At 38.4% G+C, this 23,804-nt stretch overlaps 2 protein-coding genes across 3 annotated transcripts; one reads left to right on the top strand and one right to left on the bottom strand.

Annotated features, from left to right (window-relative positions):
- Positions 1-2,751: 2,751 nt before the first annotated feature.
- Positions 2,752-18,720, bottom strand: LOC116716153 (cilia- and flagella-associated protein 221-like). The gene is made up of 26 exons (XM_032557030.1): positions 18,425-18,720; positions 17,397-17,594; positions 17,216-17,316; positions 17,023-17,109; positions 16,845-16,940; positions 16,673-16,773; positions 16,416-16,519; positions 14,641-14,800; positions 12,971-13,079; positions 12,804-12,894; positions 12,523-12,634; positions 12,231-12,318; positions 10,691-10,780; positions 9,985-10,080; positions 9,348-9,435; positions 9,185-9,267; positions 8,837-8,917; positions 7,312-7,419; positions 7,111-7,230; positions 6,946-7,023; positions 6,773-6,858; positions 6,619-6,691; positions 6,338-6,402; positions 4,042-4,137; positions 3,819-3,926; positions 2,752-3,226 (listed from the first exon to the last, which is right to left on the bottom strand). The coding sequence occupies exons 2-26, from the start codon at positions 17,521-17,523 to the stop codon at positions 3,136-3,138; spliced, it is 2,439 nt and encodes an 812-aa protein (XP_032412921.1). The 5' UTR covers positions 17,524-17,594; positions 18,425-18,720; the 3' UTR covers positions 2,752-3,135.
- A 99-nt stretch (positions 18,721-18,819) lies between these two features.
- On the top strand, positions 18,820-23,651 carry sctr (secretin receptor). 2 transcript variants are annotated; one of them, XM_032557027.1, is made up of 13 exons: positions 18,820-18,972; positions 19,045-19,144; positions 19,471-19,587; positions 19,990-20,096; positions 20,386-20,495; positions 20,648-20,780; positions 20,869-21,022; positions 21,129-21,189; positions 21,280-21,349; positions 21,687-21,778; positions 22,068-22,206; positions 22,497-22,538; positions 22,617-23,651. In XM_032557027.1, exons 1-13 carry the CDS (start codon positions 18,877-18,879, stop codon positions 22,800-22,802), a joined length of 1,407 nt encoding a protein of 468 aa, XP_032412918.1. In that variant the 5' UTR covers positions 18,820-18,876; the 3' UTR covers positions 22,803-23,651. The 2 variants fall into 2 exon arrangements, with proteins under 2 accessions (XP_032412918.1, XP_032412919.1); XM_032557028.1 differs by lacking the exon at positions 20,648-20,780 and having other exon boundaries at positions 20,925-21,022.
- Positions 23,652-23,804: the final 153 nt, after the last annotated feature.

The raw sequence follows: 23,804 nt of genomic DNA on the forward strand, positions 1-23,804 counted from the left end.
TCTCCCCTTTTGAAATTGGAGTGTTCTTAACTAGAGATTGTGGCACATCTTTCCATGTTTTGTCACGCGAAGGTTGGTCAAATTTACCCACAAAAATATTTTTGTGAGTAAGGGCAAATTCTTCAGCCAGTACAGCTGCCTCTTGTAAAGTGGAAGCTTTCTGCTCATTCAAGTACAAATCTGTACGATCTGGAAGGCAGTTTTTGTACTCCTCCAATAACATCAACTCACGTAATGAAGTAAAATCAGAAGTTTTAGTTGCCTGGCACCATCTGTCAAATAACATTCCTTTTTCTCTTGCAAACTCAACAAATGTTTGTGCAGAGGATTTTCTTAAGGCTCTAAACCGCTGCCTGTATGCCTCAGGCACCAACTCATATGCCCTGAGTATGGCAGCTTTAACTTTGACATACACTAGACTGTCTTCAATGGTGAGTGCTGCACACACTTCCTGTGCCTTACCAGTAAGTTTGCACTGCAACAAAAGGGACCAGACATCTGTGGGCCAGTGAAGGGCAACAGCAATACGTTCAAATGCATTAAAATATGCCTCCACCTCCGTCTCCCGAAATGGTGGGACCAGGGCAATATTTTTGCTGATGTCAAACGTAAAAGCTGCTGGAGAAGAGGAAGGTTTATTTGAGGGAATACTGATATTGTCTTCATCTTCGACAGAATCTGTAGTAGCAGCAGTCAGTTTATGAGACTGTAGCTCCAACTGACGCATTTTAATGGCAGTTTCAGCTTCAAGTCTTCTGCATTTAAGCTGGAACTCAAATTCATCCTTCCGTTCCCTTTCTTTGGCTTCAAGTTCTAGACGAACTAGACGTACCTTTAGGCGTGCCTCAACACTAGGATTTGAGGATTCAACAGAGAAAGGCTCAAACCGTGGGAGAGAGGCTGGTGGTTTTTCCCCCTCTGGTTTGGCAACAAAAGGTGGTGTCGTCACTCCCTCATCAGCATAGACCTCAGGCTGATCAGCAGATTCAGAACAGGTGGTGTCCTCTTTATCCATTTCCACAGATAGAACTCCTTTTTCAACTAAGCTACTAATGATAAGAGATTTTAGATCATGTTTGAGCAAAGACTTTGAAACATTGATACCAAAATATGAAGCAATTTCAAATAAATCATCTTTTCTACAAACATCCAACTGTTGTACGGAAAGATTACCTAAAAAATCCTCCAAATTAAACTGTGCCATTTTCGAAAATAATCCCGGACGAGCCCCCACTTATGTTACAACCCCCCCCCCAAGACCACCAAGGGTAAATACTGGCACTGGATGTAACACAAAATAAAATATCTGGAGCAGTTGGATTCAGTCGAAAATAAAGATAGTTTAATTGATAGTTCAACATAAAATCCAAGTCACAATAAACATGCACAGGGAAGCTTTAAGCTTCAGGGTCTCCAAGGCCAAAACAACAAACAAAACATCCCCCTTTTAATTATAAAATAAAAACACTTTCTAGAAGAGAAACTGAAAATAAAGTACAAAACCTGAACTCCCTGGCTAACCAAGAAACAGGAGAAAAACAGTTAAACAAAATGGCAGAGAACCCCTACCAGCTTCCACGGTGAAGAAAAACAAAATTATAACCACTTGAAGCTTCACACAAATGCTCACAGCAAGATTATCCACAGTCTCAAACAAAGTCAGTTCACCGACATGATCACACCAGATCAAGGCCCAGGAAAAGAAAAGGGATCTGACATCTCAGGTTTGGAGCTCTTTATGGGGTGGCTGACGAGCTCCAACACATTACACCTGTGGCAGCCAGGAGGAGCTGAAACACAAAGAAGAAGCTCTCTCATAAAGAGAGCCCCTAGAGGTCAGTGACCGTAACAATTATATTTAATCTGTGGCTTGAAAACTGGTGTTCAAAGATAATATCTGTCTGTAGCAGCGTCATATCTAAAAAACCGGTAGCAGTGCAGTAATTGCAAAAAAAGGTGGTTATAAAAAGCATTGACTCATGGGAGCTAAATTTAATTGCACACCACACTTTTCAGATTTTTAAAATAAAATAAATTGTTGTAGCATAACAAAAACCCAACAGATTCAAGTGGTATGGATATTTTTTCCAATATTCATGCTTAACCTACTTGTTGTTGTATTTTAGTTTTCAACCAGTAAAGAAGCAAAAAACATTTTTTTATAATTGTTAATAAGGAAATAAAATATTTTTCTGTAGGACTGTCCTTTGAAGCCAAAAACAAAAGCGTCTAAAAGGACACAATCTACTGTCATCTCAATGTAATCTGAGAGAATAACCACACAGCTGCATGATTCTGCATTTCTGTTTGGATCCAACCTCATGTCTAAATAATGTGACCTTTTTTGTGGCTTTGTGTGCTTCTCTACCAGGGAGAACAAACAGGCAATTCAATGTTACTTTATTTCTTTACTGTTTGCTTCTTTTAGGCAAACAGAGGCAGCTAAATCAGAGTCACAGAGCTGGAGCTCCCTCTATGGGCGACGGGTGACACATGCGCCCTGCTGGACTGCATCCCAGTGACTTCACAGCTTGTCAGCTCTTCTGATAATTAAATCCTGACCTCAGCTGTTTCCTTTTTTTCCCCTTACAGTCGCATAAGTGTGAATGTAGAACTGATGTCTCTAATTAACGTTGGAATAATACCCGGTCGCTGGATGGCTGCAAATCAGCGGGGCTTAAGGGCAAATTAAAAGCTGAATTTTCTCAAAAAATAAAGCAAAAAATAAATAATCTCAATTGCTACTCACCATCAGACCTAAAGAAATTTTTTAATTTTTAAAATTCAGTCCAAGTCATGAATAGTTCAGTTAAAATGAAGCTGTTAAGAGCTGATGTTGGAACATTCTGTGGCTGTGCCTCTGCTGGATCAAGTAGGTGGAGGGATAACACACTTCCAGCCTTTCTGAGAGCTCAGAAGGGAGGCTTATAGGCAATTCTGAGTGGGCAGGAAGAAGCCTTACAGGTGGGCGCCAAAGTAACTGGGTTTCATTTTTCAGAAGTGGCAAAAACAGACAAAGGAGAGTCTTGCACGAGGCTGAGTAGGATGGTTGCTGAATAATGTGCCTCCGGAGGAAAGCAGTAGTGTTTATTCCTGAAGATGATGTGTGTATGTGTGTGTGCAGCGCCTTTTTGCCTATTCAAGCTCCTCTTCTGTGAGCTCTTCCAGTCTGGACATCAGTCTTGTTTGCATCTGGTTGATGTCAGATGTGTAGATCACCTCCAGCCTGTGACAGAGCAGCTTTACGTCAATATTGGGGAAGGAGAAGAGGTAGCTCAAAATACTTCAAAACAATAAACATCCAACGTTTCTACAAAGCAGACCTTTTTTCCTGAACTGCAATTTCAAATGGAAAAAAAAAATTGTTTTATCACAAAGTCTGCTATCATTTCAATCTCAGACGTTCCAAAGATGAATAAAAGGTTCTGTTTCCTATTTGACAAGATTTAGATGGACATTTTACAACATCAACCTATGAACAAGATGTCAGAGGAAGAAAGAGGCGGAGTGGATTCGCTGCAGGATGAAACACAAAGAAAATATCTGCCTCACTGTTTAGACAGCAGCTAAAGACCTCTGCATATCATCCAGTGAGATGCAGCGGCCAGGAAGCTCTTGTCGAAAGAAAGTCCAGCTACACAATGTGCTCATTCGTTAACTTTATGCTTTGTTTATGCAGAATGCTTCCGCTCCTAAACCAAATATGTTTTTTTTTATTTTAAATGTGGGCCCAACTGTATTTATCGCCCTGAAAAAGGTGTTTCCTTCTTAATGTGAGTTTGTCGACCCTGCTGGACCGAATCTGACTTTGAACTGACCTGGGTATTATCCCTATGGTGAGGTTGCCATTGGAGACGGGAGCTTTCCTCAACGGGAACTCGGCTCTGATCATCTCTGGCGTCAGCTGGATTCCTGGACCTTCACACCTGCACCACAGTCTTACATGAATGACATCATTGGTGGAGGGAGGGCGGTTAGGTAACTGCCCTCCCTCCACCAATGAGGCGGTGTGGTGTGTAAACAGCGATGTGAGGGGCTTACGAGGACTCTGTTAGCTGCAGATGATAATCATCGGGGAGACCAGGGAGAAGAGGAGGAGCAGAGAGGGGAAGGATGTCCGTATCATAGTCGATGGACCTGAAGGAGAAACATGCAAATATAAAAAACTCCTATGAAAATGGATGTCTAAAATCTCACTCTGTACAGAAGCTGTGGGATTTGCTGTTCTGTCAAACATCAAAACAGCTGTTTTTTTGCTGTCTGATTGTGCAACACAAAGAACAGGGTTTCTGCAGGTTTCACTCACTCAAATTTCAAAACGTTTTAAGACCATTACAAATGAAATTTAAGACCTCTATTGAGACAAATGTACAAAAGAAAATTGTATATTAATGTATTTATATATATATATAAATATATATATATATCATATGGGTGGACAACAGAAGTGAGCTGGTTGCAAAAACGAACGTCGTCAATTCAACCGCTGATAAATTTGCACTGATGATAGATGCAACAAGCTTGCTAGCTGGAAAAGTCTAGAAAAGAAGTAGAAATAGTTCCAAACACTTACCTAAACATATGACTTTTCAACAAAAATAATATGCTGGTATATTGAAGAACGATGAATATTTAATAGATTTCAGTATAATGATTTTTTTATCAGATGTGACTATGATGAATAAAAGGCTCTACAAAGCAGGCAAGCAACAAAGCTAGCTACATTATCAGTGCTTCTCAATTCCAGTCCTCAGGCCCCCCCTGCTCTGCATGTTTTAGATGTGCCTCTATTCCAGAACAGCTGATTCAAATGACTGCATGACCACCAAGTGCTGCAGAAACCTGTTAATCACCCAAATATTCAATCCAGGTGTGTGGCAGAAGGAAAACACCTAAAACATGCAGGGCAGGGGGGTCTGAGGACTGGAATTGAGAAACACTGAGCTAGATGAATCTGAGTTAGCTTTGCAGCTAGCCAGCAAGTGTATACTAGCACTTTGTTAGCGATAGCTTCAACCACCTCAAATCACAGAACGCAAAGCAGATGTCGGCATGCGACTGAAATGTTTTCCAAACAGAAAAGTCATGAAATTAAATAGTTTTTCCATGACAACATCTAAGATTTACAAGTAATATGTTCAAGGCCAAGTAAAATTTTGTGTCACTAATTTTAGTGACATGAATTTAAGACTTTTTAAGGATGGACGTGCACCCTGAAGAAGGCAAGTTAAAAACATCCAGAACATTCTTTTTTTTCCTAATCAGCATTGAACTGTTCAATTTGGTACCTAAAGCAAGAGGCTCCGTCATGCTGGATGAACTGTAAATCATTGTTGTTGCTATCTGGAGAACGGTCAGATGAAGGAAGTGTTTGCACAGAATAGCGTGCAAAAGGAGAACAGGACAAACCAGAGCAGTGTTTGCTAACACACTACATCAAATATCACTTCCTTTCCGTCTTTTTAGGCTGAAAACTGAATAAATCATTATTTTTCCATGTTAGCCTCCACACAGACTGACCCAGATTCTTTAATAGAGACATTTGAGCTTAAGACGAACAACAGCACTAAAAAAGAATGATTTCATCTCTCCTTCCATCGAGATGATCATTTATAGACTTTAAATAACATGTCTGAAAGTTGAGATTCAACTTCTAGGGTATTAGGCTGTCCTACTCTTCGCTCTCTGACTCTATGAATGTGTTATGAGTAATGGTGGATATATTACAAGCAGACAATCTGACATTCAGCGACCTGGCAGGAGGTAGAATATGTTGGACTCCTCCATTACATATTAATACGGGACAACCGTGATGAGCTGTGTTGTCTGTAATGCAGTTAGTCAGATGATGGAACGGACACCGAAGCTGGGACTGCGAAGAAGGATGTAGAGGATTACAGCCTCTCCAGCGGCATAAACATGAGCGTTAAAACATGTCTGAAACATGACATGTAAGACATCTCATTTCAACAATCGTTAAAATGCTATTAGCTATGAAAATATCTCTATATTATGCTCATGTAAACAGAGGAAAAGCTCTAAAAGCGGGAAGCTTGTATTGCGTAAACAAAAGATGTAGGACTTCAAGTGGAGCCTTGATTTTTCACGTGAGAAATATGCAATATGTGTTTACTTTTTGTTATGGCTGCCTTCAGTTTTTGGTGCTTGTTTTCAAATCGGAGGACAAGGCAGAACCAGAATAAGTTGATGCTCAGATTACCCAGCATTCTCCAGCTGCTGACTGGGATTTGCTTATGTCATCTTAAGGTAAAAAGGCTTTCTATACCATAACTAACAATTTAAAGCCTTCTCGTTAAAACTGTGACTCAGCACATACCTACGAGGAGAGCCCGTATTGGTGATTGGGATGGACATCTGTTTCATGTTCAAGCCGGTTATTTCCTGTTGGAAGGCAAGAAAAAGAAATGAAACTAAACATTTTAGAAAAAAATATTTTTTTCCTATTCAGATAAGTTGAAAATGGAGATTAGGTCCACAGAAAAATTAAAAAAAAGGCCATCAAGAGAAACATAATTACTAATTTGTGTTTTTCTATCACATTAAATTCCTATAAAATGTATAGTATTGTTGTAATCTGTGAAAAATAAAGGAAATTACCTGGTAATGGAGGAAGTGAGCCTGTGGAGTTAGTGGCATTGAGCCAGATCTGTTGTTCTCACACAGTGCAAACCTACACAAACAGTAACGATGGAATGTAAAAAGCTTTAAGAAAAATGAGAAGGACAATGTAAGTTTGCGAGGTTGTGTTTACTTCGGCAGAGCACAGAGGTGAACCTCCATGTCGCTCTCCAGGTACTTGGGCTGCAGTTTAAAAGCCTGAAGGCCCGGGGTCGGGTTCTAAAACAAAATGTCAGTAAATAAATAATCAGCCAGATGTGCTTCCTGTATGAATGGATGTGAAGTTACAACAAATCCCATCCGTACAAAGATTCTGAGAGGATTTGCATTGAAAGGCCTGATGAGAGCTTCAGGAGGCGTGAAGGAGAGTCCAGCAGTTAGGTTCTAAAATAAAATGTCAGTAAATAAATAATGAGCCAGATGTGCTTCCTGTATGAATGGATGTGAAGTTACAACAAATCCCATCCGTACAAAGATTTTGAGAGAATTTGCATTGAAAGGCCTGATGAGAGCTTCAGGAGCCGTGAAGGAGAGTCCAGCAGTCTCCTGATCCATCATTCTATCTTCCTCTTCGCCTGGACCCTGCACTTCCTAAAAGGGAGATAAATATGACACAGACTGATGCACATATTGAGTCTGACATACATTTTAATTAAGGTGCGTCGTGGTTACCGGCGCTCCAGCACGAAGACGTCTGGCCAGTGTAGTGGGACAATAGGAGCTAAACGCTTCCCAGGGAGAAGTGGATTGGTAACCCATCAGCTGGTAGTGCTGGGGAACCTGGACAGCATCAATGTTACCATGGTTACATTACTTGAATCTTAGAAAAAGTGAATGCATTTTTACCTTCATATTGTCTCAAAAAAACAACCCCTTATATTTACTCAAAGACAATCATTTTGTAGATTAGAAGCATAGTAAATCATTCTAGCTGCATGTTGCTTTCAGAACCTCCTGTGATTTCAAGTGCTCCACATGAACGCCGCTTTCTTTAATATCACTTCTTAGATGCACAGTCCTTCAACACATCACATCACTTCCTCATATTATCCACACCTGCAGAAACAATCTATTTCTACATGGTTCTTTATGCTGTTTTTCCTGTGTGTAAAACAAAGCAGCCATTGTGTATGTTTAGTCAGTATGAGTGTGGTTGGATTTTCTCTGTTTTATAGTATTCTTCTGTTTTCTGCTGTATGTTATTGTGCTGTATGATGTTTTAGTGTTTTCTGAACGTTGAAAATGAGAATTTGTTCTCAATTAACTTTCCCTGGTTGGATAAAGGTTAGGTAAAATAAAAATAACATAATTTATTATAGGTTTCCAGCTGTTTTTAAGGTCTGACCTTACAACTAACTCTAGAATACTTTTGCATACAGAGGAGTAAAATGGGTCCAAATCTTCATCGTCAGACTTTCTCATGATGAAATAAATAAGTGAATTAAATTCTGCTTTACCTCCTAAAAACATCTCCAACCTCTGACTGGATTGATGTAAAAATGTGTCAAATGGTTCAAATCTAAGCAGGAAGGTTCTACCTAAAGTATTTCCCAGCATACCAGACAATTGTTAATGCTTCATTAAATACTAACGTGGGAAGAAAAATTATTTTTGTGAGGGATGAAAAGGTGAAAAGCTGGTAAAGGCCACCTGGAGTCGGTGCAGACATGCTCTCCGCTGGCGTGTCTGGGTTTCCTTCTCAGTGCTCCTGTCTACAGGCATGAATGTTAAGCTAGCTGCTGATGCTAAGATAATGTGAGTGTGGGAGCATATGGATGTCGGTCTCAGTAAAGAACTCACAACCTGACCGATGTGTTCATTGCCTTTTGGCAAATGTCAGCTGGAAAAAAAGGGCTGTGATATAATGCTGCTGTAAAAAATTCATATAGACAGGGTTCCTGCACATACTTCAGATTTCTGGAGTTTTCAAGCATTTTCTATAATCGATGTTGGAAAAAAAATAAGCTAATATTTCTGGTCAGGTTTTAAATTTGAATGAATGGATTTATAAAAATATGGAGAAAGGAATACATTTTGGAATTAGAATATTTTTCCATTGCTTACATTTTCTTCCTTATCTACACTTGGAAACAATTCCAGACCCTTTCTATCATGTTATTATTGAATTAGAATCCAACACACTGCTGGTTACATATCCAGTGATATATGAGCGCCAGGTGCTTTAATAGGTACTGACCTGGAGGTTGAAGAAAGAAATGTGTGCTTTCACGGTCACATCGATAGGATCCACAGGCAGAGCCACAAAATTCCTGAGAGCCTTGAAATATCAAGAAGACAAATGGACATTTTTATTCAGCTCAACTCTGAGGTCCAGAATCCTGCAGGGCGTCTGAATCAAAGATTTAATCAAAGCACCAGCAACCAAGCTTCCTCGCTGATTCCATTGTTGGATCAATTTCGTTTCTCACAGGAAGTAATGGATGAAAATTGCCTCATTTCTTCATGTCAAACTGTTTAATTGAAAATGTATTGGGGGAAAAAAGAAAAGCCTGTTACATTATGTAGAGTTTAAAGACGTTCTCACCGTGGAGCTGTCCTCTTGGGGGGAATATGGGAAAGATGACGTCAACGCATTGTCTAGAGATATGACACTTGCTCTGTCCTTAGCTAAAAAACAAAAAGATTAGCTTTAGATGCAGAATGTCATCCTGAGTTTTTTTTTCCTGAGTAGTACAGATGATTCAAACCATTCTCCATTGAGGGATCCTTCTTTATACTGTCCACCAGTTTCTTTAAAGAGGCCAGTCTGCGCTGCATGCGGCATCGGATCACCACCTGGACGGCAGACGTGAGCCTGTTACCGATTCTCCACAACTTCAAACTTCACGCTGATTCTTAATTATTTTCTGACATTCAAGACTTTTAGCTTCCTTCCTTTTTCCATATCGAGCGCCTAATGAGGTCCGGCGGACTCGGATCAGTTTCATTCTGCAAACTGAAACCTTTGTGAAATTAAAAAGTGGCTCGCTAACAGCAATGAATCATCTTACTTTCATCGAGTTTTCCTTTCGTTTATTTTATATTTTAGACGCCACATAAAGAGGCCTGCTTATATGCTACAGTAATTAATATAAATAAGAACACTAATGGATCCTGACTGAACCTAAAGACAATTAGAAATTTCCACCTGACTGAGCTGAAAGTGACAGGGCTGCAGGAGGGCTAACCCTCTAATGAGGCACACCGAGAAAATGACGTGCTCGTTCATTCAGGTGTGCACATTTAAAACAACTTTTCTTTTCTTTGTCCAGGCATAAAAATTTACAGAGGGCTATTATCCACTAACAACACCACACAGTCCACTCCTGATTTTTGCACATGTACCTTCCGAGCTGCCTGCTGGAAAAGTGTGAGGGTTCTCTGTCTCAGCTCCCAGTAAATGCTGGTGTACAACTGGAAGACCGGTACTTTGTCTCGATCCTGGAAAGGATTGGGAAAACTTTACTAGAAGAACAGCTAAAGGACTCGGTCTGATTGGTCACAGTGAAAAATTATGAATATCATGGAATGGACAAATAGAGATGCACCGATCACATATCAATATCTATATTGGTCACGATGTTGAAAAAAAATCTATTCAGTCTAATTCTATGCTTTGTGCTCTTATGATTTATTTATTTATTTCACATTATATTTAGAATTCCTAATTGCACTTTCTGAACCATTTTAAATGTTTGAGCAACTTTGTGAAGTTTTTGGTGTATTAAAGTGTGCTGTACTGGTGCAGAGTTATCAAATAAATGCATTATTCAGTACATTTATGTCTGTGTTTAAGAAAAGAAATGTTTTAAGTGATTCAGTGATGTTTTTCAGCATCGAATCGGAATTGGCCGATACGAAGCTTCAGATATCTGTATCGGTATCTGCAGTGAAAAACGTGGATTGACGCATCTTTATAAACAACCAGGTTATTCCCCCACCAACAGATTTGCTTGTTTTCAGTTGTTCTAATCTTTCACTTTAAAATGTTTAATTTTAACATAATAAACAAAGAGAGACATGAAATTAGCAACTGAAGCTAAAGGATGACCTGTTTGTCATCTCGAAGCATCCGCTTAGTCGATAGTTGGGTCTGCCTGGGAGCGAAGTCTTCATCTTGCCTCTCATCTTTTTTTTTGACCTTTAACACAATCAGCACATGATTACTATTAGCATTCCTTCTATGAAATTACAATTAAAGTGTAATAAACTGTTTAGACTACAAATTACTTCCTCTTGTCCACACACATCATCTGATTCTGTCTGATTTAAAAGAAAAGTGTAGGAATTGTTTAAATAAAATGTGAGTTTTAGCATACATCAAATAAAGAAGATGTTTCTGTTGTTTTACACAACATTTCAGAATTGCAAAAGAACTTAAAAGAAAGGATTTCAACATGTTTCTCCGCTATATCAAGCCTAAAATCTTTTGGCTGAAGGGGAAATGTTCTCCTTGTCACAGGAAATAAGACAGCCTAATTTAGTGATTTAATATTCCCAGGTGGTAAAACTCTTCCTGGAAAATTACAAAACTGTAAGTCTGCATAAATGTTTGTGTTCTGGCCTTTAATCAGCATTTCATTCCTCCCATAAAAACAAGAGTTCCCATAAAATATAGAAGTAACGCGCTGTGATACGAGGCTGTAAAACAGACAACACTCCCTGTGCGTGTGGGGGGGGTGTGTGCGCGGGTGGGTGTGTGTGTGTGGATTACAGCATCAGCGACAAGATGAGAAAGGAAGGGCTGTTAAGCTTCAACTGTACACAAACTCGTATTTCAAAACTGAACTTTCTTTGGCCGACCTTGCCTTGTTTCTATGGTTACTAAATAAAATCAATCACTTAAAAGCAGAAGCATTTTTTGTTATGATAAAGAGTGTATTCAACAGAGAAAAACATTCAAAGCATAAAGATTAAATGGACTTTTAATGGGAGTCGAGAAATGATTAAATGTCAACAAATCTGAAAGATAGTAATTTACACAAAACTGAAACAAAATGGATTTAAATTATTATTTTGAAATTTTAATTCAAGATCATTCATATATCAAACTTTTTGGTATTATTTGGTGCCACTAAATATACCCAACCGATTTGAAGTGGTGATTGCAAAAAATGTGATCATACAGGGCAACAGAAAACAATTCATGCCACACTTTTCAGATTTTTGGGGGGTAAAAATATTGAAAATTATGAATTATTTTCCTTCTGCTTCCTAAGAAGATCAAGAGCAAACCAATGTGAAATCATACCAAAAGAATGGCTGTGATTACAGTAAAGGAGTTGTTGCTGTCACATTGAGACAAAGACCCTAAACATCCAGATATGATGTGTCAAAAAAGTTAAAGTTCAGACCTAATTTAATTAAAAATCGAACTTGAGAGTTGTTGTTTTCAAATCTATGTATCATTTTACTTCTATCTTCTTCTACAATGATACACAGGTCTCTCACATAAAATCCCTATAAATAATTTAAAATTTGTGGTAATGACGTGACAAAATGTAAAAAAGTTCAATTCTATAAATAATTAGTGTACTTTCTCACCCATTTACAGGGTTTGTGTGTTTCTCTCAGTTACTGCTGAAACTCACCATGTATTCCTGCAGAGCTGCCTCTCTCTCCTCCAGTATCCGCTGCTGCCTTTTGTCCGACACCGACTCCACACCTAGATAAACTTGGCTGAGTGCAACCCACAGAAGAAATGACCACATATGGAGGTAAAAACACAAACAACAGTGTGGAGAAATGCGCATATGTAGAGATTTTTTGAAACCCTTTTTACAGCATCTTAGTTCTGTTGAAGTTTATTAAGAAAGACCTCACAAACCCAGCAAATCGACACTGAGCATTTAAGATGAAATCCAATTTTTGAGTTTTACCTACCTTTTGATATACTTGTATTGCTCCTCCTCGGTAGCCTGCTGAACCTTTTTCATGAAGAGAGCCTCTTTCATCTGACTGTTTATATTTCCTTTCGTACTGCCGCAGGAAAAGGCTGAAGTAGCGTGGGCGCCGAGGACATAAAGCAAGAGACATCGGTTACAGTTTAATGGACGTAAATTGAGTTATAAGAGACAGAACAATTGTTTAAAGGGTCACAGCCATGTCAGGTTTAGGAGTAAAATCATTGGGGTTGCAGTTTAGGTCTTTTGAATCGGGTTTACTCGTGTCTTTGATGAGAATTTTCGCCACCCCTCCAGGGCTACAGGCATCCATGGAAGATGGTTGGGGAACATCCGCCTCATCTTTTACTGCCTAGAGAAAATAAATTACACAACAAAAAAAAAAAAACACAGCTCAAAAAATAACATTAAATAAAAGAAATAGGCACCTTTAATTTGTCAGCCTCCTTGACTGAGGTCTGCTTGCTTTTATGTCCAGAAGGTGGTGGCGTAGGACGACCTCCGTGTTCTATGGCTCCAAATCTGACATGTGGTTGTCTATCAAAAATATAAATTACAAAAAAAAGTTTTTATCTGGAGTTGAAAGGTTTGAATAATAAAAATGAGTAAGGCTGCAGAGATTAGACGAGAACAAACAACTTTATTGGATCTAAGTAGACAAACATGGTTGGCAAGAGCTGCAGAGTCTTGTTAGAGTATCAATTTTCACAGATCTTTACAACTTAGATGTATTTTGCATTTTTATTGAGTTTTCAGTCCATTTTTGGTTCATAAATACAAACACTCACTTTAAATTTACAGATGCTATTTTTACTTTTATAAGTTATAAAAACTATTAATGCCAGCTGTTCAACCAGGTCAAACAAGTGCAAACAGAGCAGAAAATCTCAAATTAAACAAATATTAATAACTGAATTTTAGCAGCTGTCTACTATTTTGACAAACTGAGTTGGAAAAAATCTATAAATTCAAACTACCCAATTCAATCTGAGTTGCATAATCAGTCCAGAGTGACAAAATATTCAGATAAATAATTAAACATGGAGCTGCATCACATCAGAAGAACACTGGATGATTTATTCTCTCTAAATATTGCAATGTCGATACTGATTATGATTAATTCACCTCTTCCTGGCTTATTCTGTATTTTCCTTTATGAAACAACTTCTGATAAAGTATTATAATCCAACAGCCTCCTTGAAAAACTGATCGCAGATTTATTACAGTGTCAGCAGAGCGTAGTACAAGCCTGATTATATTAATGCAAAATGCAGAACTGAATCACGGTGATTAAAATATGACTGGATAATCTTTAGTTTGTTGTAAAAACATCTTTATCCATGTCAGATAAGTCAGTCTGGGGAGACACCAAACAAGCAGAATCAAACATTGATTCAGTCTAGAGGTCTAGATATTTATTTTTTTGGTATTTCACATGAACATATCTTATCTATCATTTGGTTCCACTGTGGGAAACAACAAACAGAGAGAGAGAGTGAGAGTGTGTGTGTTTTTTATGCTAAACATCCATTAAGAAGTATTATCTATTCTGATATCACTGCAGCAGCTAGCACGCTTTTTTTTTTTCTCTCCCCATGAATTATTAACTTTTGGGGGAGATAACAGCAGACAGTGCGGTGAAAGAAGCTACTGCTGTGTGATGGATGGCACCATCATTCTCATGGGAGCAGAATTAAACATTAGGTTTTTTATACCAGCTGGAAAAATAAATGGGATGCTCTAATCAGGCACACGAAGCCATTTATGGAGAATCCGTGTTTTTGCCTCAGACTTGTCTTATTGGCTGTTTGCTCGGAAAACCTTGGAACGTTTTTATAGTTTCATAAGAACAACAGAAAAGAAAGAAACTATTTTAACTATTTATGTGGGACATCCAATACTCATGACCACGAGTTTACACAAACACACACACAGAGTAGAAAGACACTACAGCATAAACTAAAAGTTCAACCTCGTTATTTCTAAGTGTTTACATGCCAATATTTTGTTGAGAAGTTTGAGATTCTTAACTAAACAACTTATTTCATGATCTTTTGGAATGGGCGCTGTATGTATGCAGCGTTTTTGGTTGCTTTACCTGAGAGGTAAATTGGGCCTGGAGTACCCGGTGATGGTGCACAAGTAGGGCTTGGTGTTGAAATGTGAGACGACCAGCTGGAAGGTGAACTGAGACGTCTCATACTGGAGAGGACAGAACGTCACGGTCATCAGAACTTCCCCGTTGGCTGGTATCACACCTGCAAAATAGGATTTGCACGTGATCTGAGGCTAACGTCACTGACTTTATGAAGATACTGACTGTTTGTTTTAGCTAAATGCTATGTGCTAGCATTTCCGGTTAAAGTAAAACAGATTTATTTGAAGGTTGTTTAGTGCTAAACATATATATATATATAGATATAGATATATATATTTCACTTTTACGAACTAGAGATTTGTTTACAGACATTGGAGTCTGAAAAATCTCTCAAACATTCTCTCTTATTCTTTCTCTTTTTATTATTTAGTCTCTTTCTCTTTAATCTCAAAGAGAAAGAGAAAAAAGTTATGTGTTTATTATACAATGTATGCATCAAATACATTCACCACTCTGTACTTTTGCAGTTTTGGTTTTTTTTAGATACAAACAGGATTATTTGTATTCGCCGTGCATTATCTAGTGCCAGCCTTCAGGGCTTTTTGTACCCAATATGAAAGCTAATAATTTCAAGTTATTTTCTGTAATATCTTCATATTATTTAATAATGAGGTTATTTGACTCAGTTAAATAAAATCTCCCAGCCGGAGAAAACTCATATTTTGGTTTGATCAATTAAAATGAGCTGGCACAAACACGGATCTGAACTACAATTAATGCAAATAGGGTATAATATCAAATCTTTTTGTGAGATTTGTGTTTATGAATTTTTCACTCCATAACTCATCAAAAATACTGAATTTCCAATGGAAGTAACTTGGTTTAATATAGTTATGGTCATGGAAATAAAACGGATGTGGACTTGGATAAAATTGTACCGTGTTTTACATATTTGTTAGCTTAATCAGCTACTCTAGATTTCCTTTAGTCAGTTTGTGTTGATGCATGTGTCCTGTTTGTTTCTGTTTTGCTCTGTATTGACCTGGCAACATGTCCAGGGTGTACCTGCAATGCTTAAGTGGATTTAGAAAATGATAAAGAGAGATTCTTGCTTTAAAGTCAGTTTTTATCATGCCAGCTTCCTGCCTTCCATCTATTTAGGGAATAGAAGAAGATGGTGAAAACTGAACCATAATATCAACCTGCTACTATTGTGGTGAATGTGTGTTTTCATGCGGTGCTGTTATTTGAATAAGGAGAAAAGAGGGAGCCCATATCGGCACATCCAAACAAAAAACAGAAACTCATTTGTATCTTTCTTCTTCTCGTTCCAACAGTTAAGCCAGCTGTAATCCGGATCCCAAGTGCTTTTTCCGCCATCTGTTGTGATGCTTTCCAGACAACCGAATGCTGCTGTGTGGCAGCGCGTGGAAACTAGACGGACCCTTCAAGTCCTGCAAAGGCTTATATAATACACAACACATGGCTCTGAAGATTGGGGAAAACAATGAAAGCACTTGCTTTGTCTAGTGGGTGGATTCTAAATCTGGAGGGCTAAAAGTAAGTTAAAGTTAAATATAAACTTTCATTATTATTCACATTATAACCACAAACTCCAATGTGTTTTGTTGGGGGTTTTTTTTGGACAGATCAGCATAAGATAAGAAGAGTGATAGTTTTCTTTCACAAATAATTAAAAGTGTGGTGTTTGTATGTTTCATTCTTTCCTATTGATCATCTTTGAGATCAAATTAAACAATTTTACACATCTTTACCTGTGAGGGGGTGAATGGAGTAGGCATCATGTGGCTGAATAACGTACACCTGAAACTCAAAGTCCACTGGACAGCTGCAACTCAGGGGAATTACATGACGAACACTGGAGACAGGGAAGAAGAAAAAGAAGATTTTATTCATCTACGACTTGAAACCAACGGGTTGAATGGAGGCAAGGTCGGCTGCATTGAAGAATGCAAAGCGACAGGTAGGAGTCTGGGCAGATGGAAGGTCAAAAAAAACATTCCACACACACCTTTGTCCGAGCGGTATGGCAGAGAAGTCGATGTGAGTGGGGATGTGTAGGTCATTGATGACAGGGTAAGCATGGACTGGAATGAACAGGTTCTCTTCATCCTTAAAAGGAGAGGTGTTGGAAAACGTTGAGGTAAAAGAAGTGTGAAGGGTGACCTTAATGAGACGCTAACCTTGCAGTGAACACGGATGCAGTCGCTGAAGTAATGCCAATCCTCTGGGCAGAACGCAACATTCACAGTGTAGGCCAGGCCGGGGATGAGCCGATCCTTTGCACACACAAGGAGGTGAGCGTCAACACTGACTGGACTCATGAACAAGTGATTCAGGGTAGATTCAGGTCAAAGATACCTTTTTGGTGTAAGTTGTCTGGAAGTGCTTTGTTAGAGTTGGAATTATGTGAATATTCACCGGTGCATTTGAAATGTTGATTAGATTCTAATGGAGAAAAAGAGCTTTCATCAAGTCCTGAGGACCGTTTGAGCTTCACCAACATCTTCATCACACAAATCGGGTTTTGAGTCTGGACCGGAGTTATCCTCACCACGGTCTTGGTGTAACTCTTCCCAAGCTCAAAGCCGCTGAAGTGAAGCTCAGCGGGGTCTGCTTCGATGTGACTGTTACTTTTCAGTCTGGCGTAGATTTCTTAAGGAGAAAATGAAGATATGTTGAGAAAATCGAATAATTAAAGCAGCTTATCAGAGGGACAATGTTGATGCATGTACTTGAATCCAGCAGATGATTTGGGAGGGCTTTGCTCCTGGTCTCCTCCACCAGCTGGCTCAGGGGCAGAGACGTCCCTTTCCTCTGGGGCTCCGATAGCGTCTGCGGGACAGGCGTGGCCACCTCCATCCTGGAGAAAGGTCAGCTCTGGATCCTCATGAGAGGGATGGCAGAAGGCTGGAGGGGAGTCAAGGAGACTGCTGTGTGTTGAGAAATAATAATACTGGTAAACCTAGAAATAAGCGATGAGATGGAAAACAGGACGAGGCAGTATTTATTCACACAGGATCAAATTCATTAGTATTACTATTACTTTTGTTGTTGCATGTTTTCTATGTTTTAGGAAAGACAATTCAGGCTTATTTCTACAGAAGTCAGAATCCACTAATGGGAAGGAAGGAAAAAAGGTTGGAAAGGTGAGAGGATGGAAGGAAGAAAAGATGGGAGGAAGGCTAAGTGGGTTGAAGAAATAAAGGAAGGAGAAAGGAAATGAGGTAGAAAGATGGAAGGAGGAACAAACAGGGGTAAGAAAGAAAAAAAGGAAGTAGGAAGGAGGAAAGATGTTAAGTGGAGGAAATGAGGGACAAAAAAAGAGTAGGAAGGGAAATTAAAGAAGGAAGAAAATGAAAGTAAAAAGAAAGAAAAATAGGAGTGAAAAATAGGAAACACGAAGCAAACGACAAAAAGGAAACAAACGATAAGAAATAAACAAAGCAAGGAGGAAAAGAGGAATGAGGGACAGATTGGTGAATGGAAATATTAATAAACTGAAGCAACTTAAGAGAACAAATTGGAGAAAGTGTTTAATACTTATTCCGACCTGAGTTCAAACTTTCTGACTGCTATTAACTCTGGTGGCAAAGTAAAAAAAAAAAAAAAAAAAAAAATCACGCACTGACACGGAGTTTGGCTGCGACAAATTTAGATAATTAGCTTACTTAAATTCGCGTTAATGTAAACAAAAGTTATTTCGAGCACAAAACGTTTAATGATACTATTAAACTTCGCCATATTTCATGAATTGTCCTACCAGAGAAGAGACGTCTAAACATATTTATCCCTCATTGTTTGTGAAACGGAACGCAACAGACGCCTACGTTACCATGGTGACTTACAAGGGGCGTTCAGCTAAATTCCGTCAACTCACAAAACTCAGACCGGAAATACGTCCTTTGGGTTTCCAAATAAAAGTCAAAACATACTCGCAAGCGTGTTTTTCGGTTTTTTCATGAACTTAAATAAAAAACAAATTCACAGATAAACTAAAACGTATATCTGAATATGCCTATTCAGTAAAAACACCGAGAATGCCGTACATTTATCCATGCAAAAACCTTATAATTTTATTTTGAAATTTAATGGAGCAACTGTAATGTCAGCGCTCCTCAGTTTGTCCTGCCTAGAACACTATTATGTTAGATTTAAAAGTCTCATATATGAGCTGCATAGCAGCAGGGATGTTGCTTTTTGTTCAGATCACCTATGCAGCTTGGAGCTTGGACGCAGATGGGCAACCTCGCGGGAAGAGTGAACATGATGAAGAAAGTTGGACTGATCGGGCTGCTGCTTTTACACCAGGTAAAGAGAAGGACACCTGCTTTATTGCAATGCCTGAGAATAAAAAAATCCAATAGTATTTTTATTTTACAGGCTAGATCGTCACCAGGTTGCAATCCTCATGTCGATCCTATGAAAGAGGAAGAAAAGTGTATGAACGATCTAATATTGTTCATGGAACAAAAAGCAAAAGGTAAATCAATACAGTTTTTAATTTTGTTAATTTTTTTTTCTTTTTTTCACTTTTACATTTTAGACAAAAAGCGATCTCCTTTTCAAATTTGCATTTTACACTAAAATGAGTCAAATGTTAGAGAACTTGGGCCTTTACAGAAATTTCACGTTATGTTTTAGTGACAGCTGGTGGTGATATAACAACATGCATAAAAATATGATTTTAGGGGCAACTTTAATCTTAATTTAGACCATTAACTCATTTTTTGCATGTATCAATTTTTCTTAGCTGCTTTACCGCTGCAAATAAACAAAAAACTTGTCGTTCTTGTTTTACGTGTGTAGTAAACAGCAGTGTGTATTGTAAGGGAATGTGGGAAGACATGCACTGCTGGCCACCGGCCTCTCTGGGGGAAACAGTCTCTCTGCCGTGCCTGGATATCTTTGGGCGTGTTTCAAAAGGTGAGAAGCAAGGACGATGACGCACATTTAGAAACTGTAAGCCATTACCTGCACCTCATCCCACTGGTTAATTATTTCCATAAAAAACTAATTTGTCTTCGGATGGGACAGAGTTTCTTCTTCCCCTTACCGTCTCTATCCAAACAACTATGTGAAGCTTGTGTACACAAAAGACTGGGTAACATGTAAGAGTGCTGCGTGTTAAAGGGATAATAAATTATCTAAACAGCAAACGAAAGTGATAGATTAATATCCTTATCGCTTTCACCTACGTTCAATATTCTGAATAAAGATACAATGAACACCATTTATCTTTTGTCAGTCATTTCTTGCATGCAGGTATTTCTGCAGGGCTGCAGTCAAAAGAAGGCAGGAGGGAGTGATTTTATTGGTACTTTGCAGGTGAAGTGCATCGCAACTGCACCAGCAATGGATGGACGGATCTTCTCTCCCTACATGAGGATGCATGTAGCTACGCTTTCAATGACTCCCTTAAATATCTAGAACACGTAAGTAGATTTAAATTTTGTAAAATAAAAAAAGACATTATTTCATACAATGCCCCTCCAAACCCTTATTTTCCTGCTCAAAGTTCTTCTGTTTTCATGTTTTCCAACTTATAAACATCAACACGCATCTCCCATGACAACAGGGAAACAGAAAGTAATGAAATAAAAAAATCAATACTATAATAAACTTGCTAAGAAACTTTGTTATATGCTTGAGATATTCAGATGAGTTTTTCTATATATTTCTAGGAAGATGTTATAAGTGTTTAAAACTAATTTCTCTTCTCAGTTCTCAGCTTCCCATTGGTATTTCTCCTATGTGAAGACCATGTACACCATCGGATACACACTCTCCCTTATCACTCTTGCCATCGCTATCACCATCTTCTGCTTCTTTAGGTGAGAAATATACATATTTTTCTTCCTATTGTCCTTCCATCAACCACAAACCGCTCTTGAAACCCTGCAATGCCTCACCTCTGGTCTGTTTATCATCATCGGGTGAAGCACAACCGAGTCCGCCTCTAAAGCAGAGTTGATATATTCTGCAGGAAGCTGCACTGTACCAGGAACTACATCCACATCCAGTTGTTTGTCTCTTTCATCCTGAGAGCCATCTTCATCTTTATCAGGGACGGTCTCCTTTTTACAGATTCAGAGCTCTACGACTGCGACAGCTCCACTGTAAGGACGAAAGGCGATAATTTTAAATAAGAAAGAAAGAATTTCTTGCCACTGAAATGAGTTGGTCTCTCCTGACAATTCTCTGCAGGTGGCTTGTAAGATTGTGTTGATGTTCTGCAACTACTTCATCCTTGCCAACTACAGCTGGCTGCTGGTGGAGGGTCACTTCCTGTTCACGCTGGTGAGCCGATCCTTCTTCTCGTTGAAGAAACACCTCGCCTGGTCCATCTTCCTGAGCTGGGGTACTGCAATATAATACATCTCACAGTTTTGGCTTGTTTTACCTATAAACACATGCATAAAGCTCAATGCTGTCTCTGAAATACTGCATTCCTAAATGTCTTACAGGGGTACCATTTATTATTATTGTCTGCTGGGGATGTGCTAAGTATTTTTATGAAGATGAAGGGTAAGAAACTAAAATATTCATCAAACATCTACTTAATTTTAGATTTCTAAATGTCAGAAATTATAATTATTTCTTATTTCTTGGGTACAGATGTTGGGAAAGAAGGAGACATGAATGGATTTGGTGGATACTCCGTGTGCCAGTTCTTCTCTCCATATGTGTAAAATATTTGTTGTTTTAGAAAATACTTCTGTAAATAAAATGTGTCATTTTTAAGTACATGTAGCTATATCGCAGCGCTAATTGGCTGTGCTAATTAAATCAATGGCTAACTGGCTTAGCTTAGGAACCAAAGCAGTTCTTGGCCTAGTTACGTTCAAAGACTAAACATGCAGCCAAATCTAACCTCTGAAGTACAAACCAAACTATTTAAAATACATTTTTCATATTATGAAGGGGATTATTATTGTAGTCCATACAGCTACCCTAAAGGATAGGTAGATGTCAAACGTTAAATCTGAATTTTTCAAATATTTTCTTTCTTCTACTTATTTTAGGTGAATCTCGTCTTTTTCTTGGGTATTTTGAGGATACTGATCAGCAAACTCAGAATGTCAGAAGCACACCGGAGCGAATTCAGTCAGTATATGTGAGTCTTTTCACTATATTATATCCATGCCTTGTAATCATATTTTATGTGATAGAAAAAAATCTGATCATGGTGAATTGCTCTTAACTTTTGCATTGGTAACTGGAAGGTGGATAAATACCAACCTATTTTTATTCTGGTGAGTCGGGAGTGCTGCATATTTATATTTGGAAGTAAAGATTTTCCAATACAACATGGCTGGTTGTAAAAAGTCAGAAAGACTTCCTGACAACTTAAGCCAGAAAAACGTTTTACTGAAGAAACTGTTGTTGTTTTTATTCTTTAACAGGAAGCTGATTAAGTCCACATTTTTCCTGGTGGCTCTGTTTGGTCTCCACTGCATTCTTTTTGTTTTCTTACCCGTCAACGTCAGCAACTCTGTATTTAAGATCTGGACGTTTGCAGAGCTGGCGCTGTCATCCACACAGGTATGTTTTGCTCACATCATTCAGGTCCCATTTATACCACACCTAAAGAATAAAGAAATGACTCAAACAGAACCTTACTGTTAACATGAAGTGAGCAAAATTATTTTAAAAAGCAGCACAAGATGTTGCTGCCAGGAGTTGGGCATGACTTTTCATACTGGGCCTGAATAGTTTATGCCCATTGCATTTAAAACAAACAAAACAAATCTAATTGGGGCCCAAATATTTTTCACAGTGCTGTTAAATCCCATAATCTCAATGTGTAATCCTTCTGGTCTTGCATCTCCCAGGGATTTGTGGTCGCTGTTCTCTACTGCTTCATGAATGGAGAGGTAAAATCTGAACCGTCAGATACAACGTGAACCTTGTGAAGCATGGACCCAACCGGGCAGCGTTGTTGTATGTTTCAGGTGCAGCAGGAGTTTAAGAGGCGGTGGAAAAGATGGAAGCTCACCCGGCACCTGCCCAGTCGGAGTCGGCAGCATCACGGCTCCATCAGCCAGATCGGATCACCTCACACACAGGTCTCCCTGCTGCCCTCTTCTCCTACCAGTCTTACGAACACTGGATTCCCTGCAGACACTCTGGAGATGTGAGCATAACATTGTGTAAGAACTTTTCCAGTAATCCCAAAGAAGACGGAAAAGTTAAGAGCTACTCTTCTACGGGACTAATTTGATTTAAAGTGAAAATTTGTTTGCTTGTTAAGGCTTGACTGGACCAGGGAAGATCCCAAAAACATCTTTAATCTACATTGCAAACATTTTCAGAACAATAAAAGGTGTTCTATACAGCAAATGCACTCATTGTGATGAGAAAGCATAACTCATTTAAATTGTAATGTTTTGACTATTTTGTCCATGTCTTTTTATTTAAAGGATATCCTTAGTTTCTAGCTAACCTTTTCCATTTCAGCTTCGTATTATTTATATAATGACATTTCAGATCATTTCTGAGCTTAATGAAGGCCAGAAGATCGTTCATACACACAAAAAAAAACAAACTGGTGGTGGAACAGCTGTAGTAATATTATGCTACAATAGATTAACCTTTACATTTGTTGGTAGCTTACATATAAACAAAAAGGGCAACAGCAGACAGACAATTTTGTGAAAACACTCTTTGTTTTAATTAAAACATCTAATAAACAGTTGAAAGGATGGTTTGTTTAGATTAGACCAAAATCTGGCAGAGATATTAAACATTACCTGGAAAAAGCCCTTGAGGTTAATGACCAAATTGCAGGTGTGTGTACAATAAACAGTACATTCAGTTTATGACAGAGAAGAGATATAATATGACGTCTGAGCGCTGCAGTTTTCCATCAGGACCCCATCAAACGCTGCCCTAAAAGAAATTAAACCATATTTTCCATAACCAAAGAGTTCATGAATCTTAAATCCTTAAACATGACAATTTGGAACCCTCAACTTTATGCCAAACAACAAGCCAAAAAAATATGTTTCATATTTAAAAAGATTATTTAAATTATCAATCATGTTTTAAATAATCTGTAAACAATGTGAAATGGAACACCCTTATTTTAGTCCTAGATCGTATAATTATAAGTTTCCAAAGACATTAAAATCTCTACAAAG

The sequence above is a fragment of the Xiphophorus hellerii genome, chromosome 24 (genome assembly GCF_003331165.1).
Source record: "Xiphophorus hellerii strain 12219 chromosome 24, Xiphophorus_hellerii-4.1, whole genome shotgun sequence".
Taxonomy (NCBI): Eukaryota; Metazoa; Chordata; class Actinopteri; order Cyprinodontiformes; family Poeciliidae; genus Xiphophorus; species Xiphophorus hellerii.